The following is an 11,031-nucleotide window of genomic DNA, read 5'->3' on the forward strand; positions in this document are numbered from 1 at the left end:
GGAATTCAGGTGCGGTGGGCGGTGTCAGGTACATGAGGTGCAGCAGAGGTTGGGGGCACATGTCCTAAGCCTTGGAAAGCAGGGCTGAGCTTTGGGTCTCCGTGGTGGAGGAGGAGTAACAGCCCAGGGCAGGGCAGGGAGGCGGGGCGGGGGGAGGCCCTGGCGGTGGTTTGAGGGAGGATGGGGGCCTGGGCCGGGGCCGGGGTGTCGGATGGAAGAGGAAGGGGACGTTAGTGGTGGCAGGTGGGGGCAGGGAGTTGGCCTGCAACTTGGCTGTTGGAGCCCAGGGGTGGTTTCTCTGGTCCTAGGTGGCTTGCGTGCAATTCAACTGCGATGAGGTGGTCTCGCTCATCCAGAAGCTCTGTGAGAACATCGGGGCCATGGACCTACAGCACGATAAGGCCTCCGTCACCTGGATAGGCACCTTCCTCCAGATGCGGGCCAAGGAGCTGGAAGACAAGGTGGCTGAGCCGTGGCTGGGCTGCTTCGGGGCTGGGGCTGTCCAGTGCGCCCAGGGACAAGCAAGGGCCCAGCTGTGCTTACGGAGAAGGTCTCCTCAAACCCTTGATTGTATAAAGGACAGGGAGTAGAGTTCTAGAATGAGAAAGGAACATGTTGAAGCTAGTAAGTAAGAGGACAGTGGACTGGAGGCCCTTGGCTCGCTCTCCCAGAGCGTCCTGCCTCCCACACAGAAAACCTGATAAATCCAGGAAGAGGCCAAAGGAGGCGCAGGTGGTTTAACCTCCCCAACATCTAGTTGGGCAAGGTCCCCTGGAGGAGGGGTGCACAGCGGTCACAGGGGCCCAGGCTGTGCTGGTGATGCCTGCCCTTCCCCAGGTGGCCGAGATCCTGGGCGCCATCCTGGTCCACCTGCCCGTGGTGGACCACTTGGAGGTGCGACGCTGCCTCATCGAGGGCATCCTCCTGCTGGCGCACTACCACCAGGAGACAGTCCTCACATCGCTCCTGAGGCAGCCCCTGCCCATGGAGAGGTGGGTGCCCTGGACAGGGAGCCACAGCGCCCCTTGCAGCCCAGACCTCGCCCATCTCACCAGCCCGACGTGTCCGGGAGGACAGGGCCCCTGAGCAGTGGCGTGTCCAAACCTGGGGTGGGTCAAGCCCTGTCCCTGCATCTCCTGTGGGAGGAACAGGCTCTGGGAACCACGGACCTGGAGCCCCAGCGTCACCGTTCCATCCTTCGGAGCTGGAGTCCGGATCCCGCAGCTTCTCAGGTGTCCTGTCATCCCCTCTGGCCTCTGCCCGCAGCAGCCCTTTCATTTCCCCTGGAGGACAGGGCTCCGGGCCCCCTCCGAGGTTGGGCTTCTCCAGGACATGCCTGAAGACGTGGTCACCAAGGCCTATGCAGGCCTCTGGACACGCTCCGCTGTGTCCCTCTCCCTTCCAAATGCGGCCCTGAGAGGGGAGGTCCAGGTGCCCGAGGATCGAGCTAATAGACCCTCAAACCCTCAGGTGGCCTCATGGTAATGTAGCCCCGGCCCTGCCTCTCCGTGTTCCCTGCTGCCTGCTGGGTCCCTGTGTCCCCATCACGGTGGCACTCGGGCTGGCGGCAGGGTCTCCCGGGCAGGGGGAGTGCGTCTGGGATGGTGCCAGGACCCACCGGGGAGTGCATAGAAAGGGGTGGGCAGCCAAGAGCCTTGAGACTGTGGGCGACGGAGGGGTGGCCGATGTCACTCAACATGCTGTGACACGAACAGAGCGGGCTGCCCCGTGAGAAACACAGGCCTGGCTCCGCCGTGGGGCTGCTCCTCATCGGGCGGGAGGCCCGTGAGGACTGCTTGATTTGCTGGGGGTTAGTGGCTCGCGGAGCAGGGCTGGGGTGGGGGACAGTGCAGTGTGGCCTCCGTCAGGCTGGTGGTCTCGGTGGCCGCCGCCCGCTGGCTTTCACTGCACTGGCGCCCTTTCGCTGGGCACAAATTGCCACGAGCTTGGAGGCTCCGAACAGCCCCGTCGCCACCCAACAGCTTCCATGGCCGGGGGTCCGGGGCCGGCTGAGCTGGGGCCTTTGCTCCCTCCAGGGCACGCGGCGGTTTCTGGCTGTCGCGGGCTGAGGTCCTGCTTTCTTGTTTCCTCACACCCCGATGGCTTCTTTATGAGCAGCGGTTGCCCGTGAGCTCATGGCCCACCCCTCCACTCCGTCCGACCACCAGGCGCCCGGCGCGTGTCCTCCCGAACTCACGTCTGTGGATTTGGTTCTGTGGATTCACGCGGGAGGGGGCACCTCTCATGGTTGCATTTGATCTTGGTAGACTTGCCCCCTTAGTGCTTTAAAGCCCCCTGCAACCCCCCCACCCCCCCGCACCTACGCACTCTGGGCCCATGACACCACTGCCCCCAGGTCCTTCCCTTCTCAGCAGAGCTGTGGGCTCGACTTGGGGATGCGGAGCCGCTTCGGACGGTCGTCTGGCAGGTTGCCTAACCTCCGCAGGCCCCCTTCCTCTCCTGTGGGCCACGGAGCTGAAAGCATCTTCCTCAAAGATGTGTTGGGAGGAGGAGATGCTGTGCGTTGAGGCAGCTGCTTTGGACCAGCCTGACCAGCTGGGGCCTTGGCAGCTGTTGCTGGAAGTACCTATAAAGTCATCAGATGGGAGGCCCCGTGGGCACCTCTAAGGTCACCTGGCACTGGGGCCACGGCAGAGAAAGGGAGCTGAGCATGGGGTCACGGACCGGGTTCTGGTTATGTGACCTTTGGCAACTCAGCCCACCTCCCTGAGGTTCAGCCTTCGGGGTTCAGCCCCTATTCAGTGGGTTGCCTGCGGAGCCAAAGAGGCTCTTACCTGCCAGGGCCCAGGGCGGGAGACCCACGGTCCTTGTGTCCTGTCTTTGGCTAGGCACCTGACGGAGGTGTGGCTGGCTGTGGCAGAGAACGTGCCCTTTGCCCGGACGATGCTCCACGGGCTGATGGGCCGGCTGCAGTCGAGGTTCACCCCCAAGGCCAATGCCACCTCCAAAGCTGACATCTGGCGCCTGGCCGCAGTGGATCCTCTGATGGTGAGTCCCAGGGGCAGGCCCTGGGCTCCTTGGAGGCTCAGAGCAGGAGCCCTGACACCTCAGCGCGTCTCTCTGCAGACCCTGTGCACCATCCACCTTCTCATCCAGAAGATAGATGTGAATGACAAGCTCCTGGACCTCTTCCCGGACCTCATCTACACCCTCCTGCTGCAGCTCAGCAGCAGCCAGGGGCCAGAGGCCATGTCGCCTGTCCTAAAGACGTGGAGACTGGTCCATGCAGGGATGCTGCCAGAGGAGATCAACCTGCAGAGGTGCTCTTGGGGGTGGCTTGCGGAGCAGGGCTGGGGTGGGGGTGTAAGGCAGTGGGCCTGACCTGGACCCGGCCTCTTAGAAGTCAAGGATCCCAAGAGCCATCTCCACCAAGAGGCCTTGTGGTCCTCTCGTGTTGCAGAGAAGTTTCTGGAAGCAGATCTTAACAACCCTCCCTCGCATGAGTCCAGGGCAGTGTAGTTTTCACTGTTTGCAGACCCACTCCCTCACGTGATCGCCCTTAGCCCCCTGAGCGAGGCCCAGCAGGCATGGGGACCCCTGTTTCTCCGACCCGGGTGCAGTGTTTGCCCGGCGGTGGGTGCTCCTTTTCGTCGTGATACAGTCCCACCTTCTTCCAGGATCACGATCCAGTCCATGCAGCTTTTGTTCAGAAGACTCAACAGCGAGCAGCTGGTTCACACTCTGGAGGAGCAGGGCGTGTGGGCCCTCCTGCAGAGCAGCTCCACGTTCCTGCAGGGCGTGGGCCTGCTGGCCAGGTGGGCACCCAGCCTCCAGGCCCGGGCAGCGGGACGCGCAGGGTGGCCTCCTTGCTGGATGGTCTAGGTCACGGCTGAGTGCCTGGCTTCTGAGGGATTGCCAAGTCGACCCGTGTTCCAGACTCTGGGATGGCAGCGTGTAGGGCAGGGGGAATCTTTTATCATAACCCGTCCTGCTCCAAGGTGGGAGCTGTGAGGGGCTCACCCAAGTCCACATGGGGCTTCCAAGCTGGGCCAGGTCAGAGAGCTATTTCCTGGGTCCTGATCACTCATTCTGGTCCCTTTTGATGAAAAGGAAATGAAAAGTAGGTACTCCAGTGACACCCCGACCAAATCCCCCTGGTGAAGGAGGGAGAGGCCCAGAGAGGTTAAGAGATATGCCCCCGGGTGCCCAGCCCCAGAGCGGCTCTGCAGGCAGCAGCTGAGAAGCCCTCCCTGCCCTGGGCTGCACCCCCCCACCCCGCAGGCTGTGCATGCGGAGCATGGAGGGGTACAGGCAGCGACTCTCGGAGCTGGTGCTCAGAGGCATGGACTCCGATGTCCTCAGCTGTCGCATCAGCAGCACGGCCGTCTGCGTGGAGGTGAGGCTCGGGGCGCGGAGGGCTGGGGGAGCTGGGGCGGGGCTGCTGGGTGCACCCTCCCCATTCCACCCCCCAGGACCCGGCTCTGAGGGGCATCTGAGTCAAGGGGCAGGCAACTGTCCCACCTCCCTGGGGATGTGAGTGATTTGGGGTGTACGCCGTGGGGAAAGGGGGCCCCAGACCCAGGGTGCACAGCTAAATGAGCGGTGCTGTGCTGAGTGCCGGCAACACCCAAGGGCCCGGAGGAGGGCACCTGGGCTCTCGCCAGGATTGATGGGCTGGGGAAGGCCTTGTAGGAAGGCTATCAGGGGCCAATAGGGCCTGGCCAGGCAGGAAGGCCAGGGAAGGGGGTGACACCCACTGGGGCCCGGCCACCCTCCTGAGCTCTTACCAGGTCCCAAGGGAATTGGCCAGAAAACTTTTAGGAGAAATTGGGTTGGCTGCGTGATTCCCGATATGCCTTAGGAGCCCCACATCCGCCTGGTGTAGGGTCAGCAAACATTTTCTATAAAGGGCTGGATGGCAAATTTCCTGCTTTGGGGTCACCAGTTTGGTGTTTACTTTTTTCAGGTTTATTTATAATCTGTGTACGTGTGCGTGCACACACACACACACACACACACACACAAACCAGGGGGGCCCCATTGGCCTGAGGTCCTGGCGCTCTGAGTGCTGAGCCGGATGTGGTTCTCTGAGTCCCGGGGGAGGGAAGTTCATGTATCTGTTGAGGCCCACAGGGGCGCCTGGGTGGCTCAGTCTGTTTAGATTCTGTCTTTGGCTCTGGTCGGGATCCGGGGGTCCTGGGATCGAGTTTCGTGTGGGGCTCCCTGCTCAGTGCGGAGTCTGCTTCTCCCTCTCCCCTCTGCTATTCCCCCTGCTTGTGTTCTCTCTCTCTCTTTCTCTCTCTCTCTCTCTCAAATAATTAAAACTTTAAAAACAAAAGCAAGCAAGCCAGCAAGCCCGTGGGCCCGGCTCCTGCACACAGGAGCTGCTCGGTCAGCTTAACTGAACAGGTGTATTCCTATAGGCCACACTCACGAGGCTTTCCCCACGGTCTCCTTAGGAAGCCTCACAACAGCCCCATGAGCCAGGTCTTGCAGGTGGGAGAAGCTGAGGCTCGGGGGGTTCTGAGTGACTGGCCAGGGGCCCCAGCTGGTGGATGGAGGAGCCAAGAGTTGGTCCTGGGGAGCCGGGGCTTGGTGTCCTCTCTCTTCACGGAGACCCTCTGTGCATGGGATCTCGTCACACACTGGCCTTGTGGCTGATGAGAAAGGGGCCCGCATGGGGCCAAATTGCCAGAAAGTTCTCTTTTCTAGTTCATGAGTGACCCGGTTCTGTACCAGGAGAAACTGCTGAAACCCACGGTGTTGTTGCTGGAGAAAGGGGCCGACCAGGAGGACGAGGCCCTGCGGGTGCTTTCCCTGCGAGCCCTGGGCAACATGGCCCTCGGTGCCCCCAAGAAGGTGCGGCGCCCGGCCCAGAGCCTAGGGACCCAGCGAGCAGGGGCTGGGGGACGGGGTTCAGGGCTGGCCTGTTCTGGCCGCATGCAGAGGGGAACCAGCTGGGGAGCTGGCTGGGGAGCCCGGTGGGGAACCAGGTGGGGAACCCAGTGGGGAACCAGGTGGGGACTGCAGCTCCTCGTTGTCCCCCCCCACCCCCTTCAGGTGAGGCAGTACCGGAAGCTGTTGCTGGAGAAGTGCCTGGACTCCCTGAGGGGGCCCGTCAGCACCAGCGTGACCTCCGAGGGCATGGAGGCCCTGGCCAAGATCCTGGCTGAGCTCCGGGAGGGAGACGTGGGGTCCTCGTTCAGCGTCCTCTGCGAGCAGTGCAGGGCCTTCTTCGACAGCGTGAGCCCAGAGTGCAGCCTCGCCGGGCCCTGGCCCTATGACGGGGTGGCAGGGGGTTTCTCCAATGCCCCCTCAGCCACTGGGTCAGCACTTCTCATCCCCTAAAGAAAAGGCAGGCTCTGGATGAGAGAGGGCCGCAGGCCTGACTGGGCGCCGATGCACCCATTGGCTGATTGTGGGCCCCCTGCCCTGCTGTTAGGGTGGAGCTTCCCCTAATCCCTTGCGGCCTAGGGATGCTCTTTGGGCTTCGGCCCTGTGAGGTACTGGGCGGGCTGTCTGCTGGGCGGTGGTGTGCCCCCCAGGGAAGAGAAGGGGCCCGGTACGGAGAGCCCTGCAGGAGAGCCTCCCACCTGACGGAGCGATCCAGAAGCCTCTGCAGGGGCCAAGACAGCTAGAAAGGTCCACGGAGAGCAGATGGGGCTTTGTGGGGGCCTCTGGCTTCCTGAGCGTCACCGGTGCATCTGGGCCGCAGGAGAGCGAGCTGCTGCGTTTGAAAGCCTTCGTCCTGTTCGGGCGGCTGGCGAAGGTGGTCGGGATTTCCAAGAAGCACTTCTTCAAGGAGGAAGTGAAAAAAGCCTGGATCCCGCTCCTGCTGCACTGCCAGGACCCCTGCCCGGATGCAGCCCAGGTGGGACACCCCCTCCGCTCTGTGTCCCCAAGTGGGGGGACTGCTGGCCCCGAAAGGAGACTGCGCGGGGGTCCTCCCCCTGCCTCTCCCCATCGGCCCCGTTCCTCATGCCGGGCTGGGGAGGGGCCGTGCCCGCCCCCGCCCCCCAGGCTTACTGAGGCGTCTGACGTAGCTTTCTCCTCCGGTTGCTGCCTGTGGGCATCCTCTGCCCAACCTCCTTTTCTTCCAGTGGGTTCTACAGCTTGCCACCACTCTTGGGCGTTAGGACTCGGTCACACTCAAAACTCACCTTAAATCCCTTGTCAGGGCTCCGGGTGGGGCAGGCCTGTGTTGGGGCTGCAGGGGGGTAGTGAGGGGGTGGCCGCCGGGCCTGGCCCTGCACCCCGAGGTTCTCCTCCCTCTGGACGCCCAGCTCCTCTGCTGCTGGGAGCTCCCACCGCAGCTCCCGCCTGTGCGACGGCGGCCCCTCACCCCGCGCAGGCCGTGACCCTGACCTCTGTCTCCCTGCCGTGGACTGGGGTGCTCATGCTCAGCTAGTACCATGTCTCCGGCCCTGGGGTCCCAAGAATCCTGCCGTTGTGAGGACTGCAGGTGTCCACCTGGCGTGGGGGTGCTGGGGGCTCCCCTAGGTCAGTGAGGGGCATCCTGCGGTACGCTCCGACACCTGCTCTCCCTTGGAGACACTGGAGAACCCGGCTGGGAACTGTCACCTCTCAGAGATGCTTTCCTCACAAATCCATCAGTGGCTCACACTGTTCTTTCACGCTGTATGGCGACTGCCCTGTGGGGCGTACTTCTGGAAGGTGATGGAAGGAGCAGCCAGGAGGGGCCAGGGCAGGGCCACCAAGGGGAGGTGAACCCCGGGGCTGGTCCCAGCCACACTGCTGCCACTCCTGTCCCTGGGAATGGATAGCCCAGCCTCTCCCACCCCGCAGCCTCCTGTCGTCCCCTCCTGTGGCCTACACCCGCTGGAGGCCAGAGGCCAGGGGCCCTGGTGGCTCGGTGCTCAGCGAGGGTCTAGGGATGAGAAAGCTCCGCCTGGTCCTACCAGTCCCGGCCAGGCTCCTGACCCTGATGTCCCCGACGTCCCAGATGGCAGGTCCCAGGCAGGGCTGCCCAGGGCACGGAGGTGCTGGCTGAGGGTGCAAGTGGGCTGCATCTGCCTCCAATGGGTTTTCCATAAATGCACACGGAGGGCTCCGGTCCCGGGTACCCTTCCATGAGGCTTTCCCGGGGCTGCCCTCTGGCCCACGGGTGGAATGTCAGCCCTGCCACCCCCACCCCCGGGCCCCGAGAGCCCCTCGAGCCCCTGGGTCTGCCTGACGCCCTCCCTCCATTCTGTGCCGCGTGGCCCCCCAGGCCTGCGTGGCTACCGTGTTTCAGTGTGCACACTTCTGGGGCTGGAAGGCGCCGGAGAGCAGCTCAGGCCGCAGTGACAGCAGCACGGCCGACGAGATGACCGTCCTCCAGACAACGCTCTGCTCCATCCTGGTGAGGAAGCCGAGGGCCCTGGGCCTGCTGGAGGTGGGAGCCCTGGGGTTGGGGCTTATGGTCGCGGCCGCCACAGGCTTCCGTCCTGTGACCCGGTGCTCACCTGTCGGACCTGAAGCCTCCAGAGCAGCCCCGTCCAACAGACACAGGATGCAAGCCTCGTGCCCGTACGTTTTCTGGTAGCCACGTTAGGAAAAGTGAAAGACGTGACACCAGATTGAATAAGAGAGTTTACTTAACCCAGTGGACCCAAACCGTTGTCATATCAACATGTAATCAATGTGCACATTTTTATTTTTATTTATTTATTTATTTTTTTTAATGTGCACATTTTTAATGTGATATTTTCCTTTTTTGAGTTTCTGTCCTCAAAATGCAGGAGGCTCTTTATACTTAATTCAGACTAGTCACATTTCAAGTGCTCGAGGGCCACACGCGGCCAGAGGGCCACAGTATTGGACGGCCACGCAGTTTGTAGACAATGTCATCTCTTCTCTGGGTCAGACGATGCACCAGGGTCCGAAGGTCCCTCAGTTGTCCAGCTATTTGCTGTGTGATGCTGGGATGGGCACTAGCCCCTCCCGCGTCAGACAGATGGGAACGCGCTCCGTGAGCAGCCGATCGCTAGGGCCTCATCCCCATGGCTCCGTTCATCCTTTGTCTTTTGCAGACTCAGAAAAAACCCGCTGTGCTCTACAGCTTCTTGCTAGGAACAATGACCTATGTTAGTAGCAACTTGCCAAGGATCAGAAGCGCTGCGTGCGACCTGGCAGGTGGGCGAGCGAGCAGAGGTCTCCGGCCGCGGGAGGGCCCGAACCCGGGGCCTGGAGCAGGAGGGGGGCAGGCAGCAGAGTAGGGGCCAGCCCCCCTTCTCGGTGTCCGATTCCACCGCATCTGGCTGATTCTCACTTCAGCATCTTCAGCGGAGCCCTACACAGATTGTCTCAAAAGGTGAAAGGGAATCTCTCGCTGCCCTAATATTTGTGAGCTGGGCATTTCCCCTCGCTCTCGTTCCAGGCGTTATTATGAAGCAGATGTCTGCACATCATCTGAAAAAACTGGACTTTCCGGCTTTGCGGGACTGTGAGTAGTAGAGACGGCTAACCTCATCTGGGGAAACTTCGAGAGACCCCTGGGGGAAGAGCCAGCCGACCCTTCCTTGTGTAATCAGGGCCTGCACGGGGGCTTCCCAGGAAGACAACTATTTGGGCGTGGAGTCCTTCCGTACCCCAGGCCTTCTGCCCGGCTCCCCATCACGAATATTTGCGAAATGCATCCTCCCTGATTCCTTCAACTGATCCGCATGGAGCTCGGGTTCTGTGGGTGATCTTTGTGTCCCCCCTAGAGGCTAGCAGAAGGCCCAGATGGGGGGACGTGTGTGCAGACACAGCTCCACCTGCTGTCTCCTGGCTGCAAACACAGGGGTTCCCCTTCCTCAGCCCGCGGGAGCCCCGCGCTGTGACGATGGTGGCTTGGGGGGAGCAGGGGGCCTTCCACTGGCTCAGCGGCCCCCGGGGCGGAGGGGACGGCCGAGCTGGGTCCTGATTGTGTCCCGTGTCTGCTCACTCTCAGCTCTCCAGGAGCTGCAGCTGGACTCGGATCCCGGGGTCCGGAGGGCAGCCCTGGAGACTCTCAAAATCTTGGATACGTGTAGTCAGCACCTGCTTTTGGCTTCATCCGGAGGATTTTGCTAGGTGGTTCGAGTGTAAAGTGTAAACTGCGTCCTTGGAGGGCCAGGCTGCAGCTGGAGCACGGCAATGCAAAAATATTTTTAATTTAGTTAAGAAAAGCATCATTCTAAAATAATCAGTGTCCCTTTCTTTCCTCCCCCTTGAAATAAACCCCCATTGTCATTGCGAGTGCAGATTCCTGACTGTCAGGTGACAACATCCCAGAGCCCAGACAGAGGGGTTTAGTCCCAAGAGAGCGGTTTTATTCCTGCTTCCCGGGAGCGTGCGGGTGTCAGACTGCCCCTTCAGCCCAGGGGGTCAGAATCCACCTTTGTTCAGTGCCACCCAGCCCTGTGCCAACCAGCGAGGAGAGGCAGGCTGCCGCAGTCTCTGCCCCTCAGGACCCCATTCTTGAAGGGAAAAGAGGCGTCTGATGCCGGGGACTGTGACCCAAGTAAGGAGGGCCCAGCCAGGGTGTTAGTGCCCTAGTGGTGCGGGCAGTGGGGAGGAATGGCCACTGGCCGGGGATGATGCTGGGGTGCTTCTTTCCAGGGCCTGATCCTGGAGACCCTGGGATCGAGTTGCACATCGGGTTTCCTGTATGGAGCCTGCTCTCTGCCTCTCTCTCTCTCTCTGTCTCTTATGAATAAATAAATAAAATATTTTAAAAAAAGGAGAGAGTCCTGAGAGGACCCTTGAAAAGGCAGTACCTCAGAAATGTAACGTGCAAGGTGTTTCGCACACACTCCCCACCTCCACCGGCCTGGCACCGACTGGTGGCAGCAGGGGGGTCATGGGATCTCTTCTGTTGCTGGACAAACTGGAAGAGCTATTTGGGAGGGCGAGTTGGCGATCATTAGGGGAAGCTGAAGACACACATATCCACGACACCGGTATCCACGACCAACTCACCGCTAGAGGTCTGCTGCAGGGGAGCCCATGCCCGTGCTCAAGGATCACGGCTGCGTGCGTCCGTAGCAGCAGACACCCAGCAGGAGCGTGGAGGAAACCAGCTGCCTAGACTCTTGAAATACGAGA

The 11,031-nt window shown here is 61.5% G+C and overlaps 1 protein-coding gene across 9 annotated transcripts in view; it reads left to right on the forward strand.

Annotated features, from left to right (window-relative positions):
- The window catches only part of MROH2A (maestro heat like repeat family member 2A), a 47,461-nt gene extending 36,818 nt beyond the window's left edge, over nt 1-10,643 (forward strand). For 2 of the 9 annotated variants that reach the window (XM_049101188.1, XM_049101189.1), the window contains exons 32-44: nt 309-461; nt 838-992; nt 2,850-3,009; nt 3,088-3,281; nt 3,639-3,776; nt 4,243-4,357; nt 5,674-5,820; nt 6,022-6,204; nt 6,677-6,832; nt 8,192-8,323; nt 8,994-9,096; nt 9,341-9,406; nt 9,495-10,640. In XM_049101188.1, the coding sequence (XP_048957145.1) occupies nt 309-461; nt 838-992; nt 2,850-3,009; nt 3,088-3,281; nt 3,639-3,776; nt 4,243-4,357; nt 5,674-5,820; nt 6,022-6,204; nt 6,677-6,832; nt 8,192-8,323; nt 8,994-9,096; nt 9,341-9,406; nt 9,495-9,868 (2,076 nt within the window). In that variant the 3' untranslated portion in view covers nt 9,869-10,640. Of the gene's footprint in view, nt 1-308; nt 462-837; nt 993-2,849; nt 3,010-3,087; nt 3,282-3,638; nt 3,777-4,242; nt 4,358-5,656; nt 5,821-6,021; nt 6,205-6,676; nt 6,833-8,191; nt 8,324-8,993; nt 9,097-9,340; nt 9,407-9,494 lie in introns of those variants that run through there. The other 7 variants (XM_049101186.1, XM_049101187.1, XM_049101191.1 and 4 more) reach the window with 7 other exon arrangements.
- Nucleotides 10,644-11,031: the final 388 nt, after the last annotated feature.

Source organism: Canis lupus, chromosome 25 (genome assembly GCF_003254725.2).
Source record: "Canis lupus dingo isolate Sandy chromosome 25, ASM325472v2, whole genome shotgun sequence".
In the NCBI taxonomy this organism is placed as follows: Eukaryota; Metazoa; Chordata; class Mammalia; order Carnivora; family Canidae; genus Canis; species Canis lupus.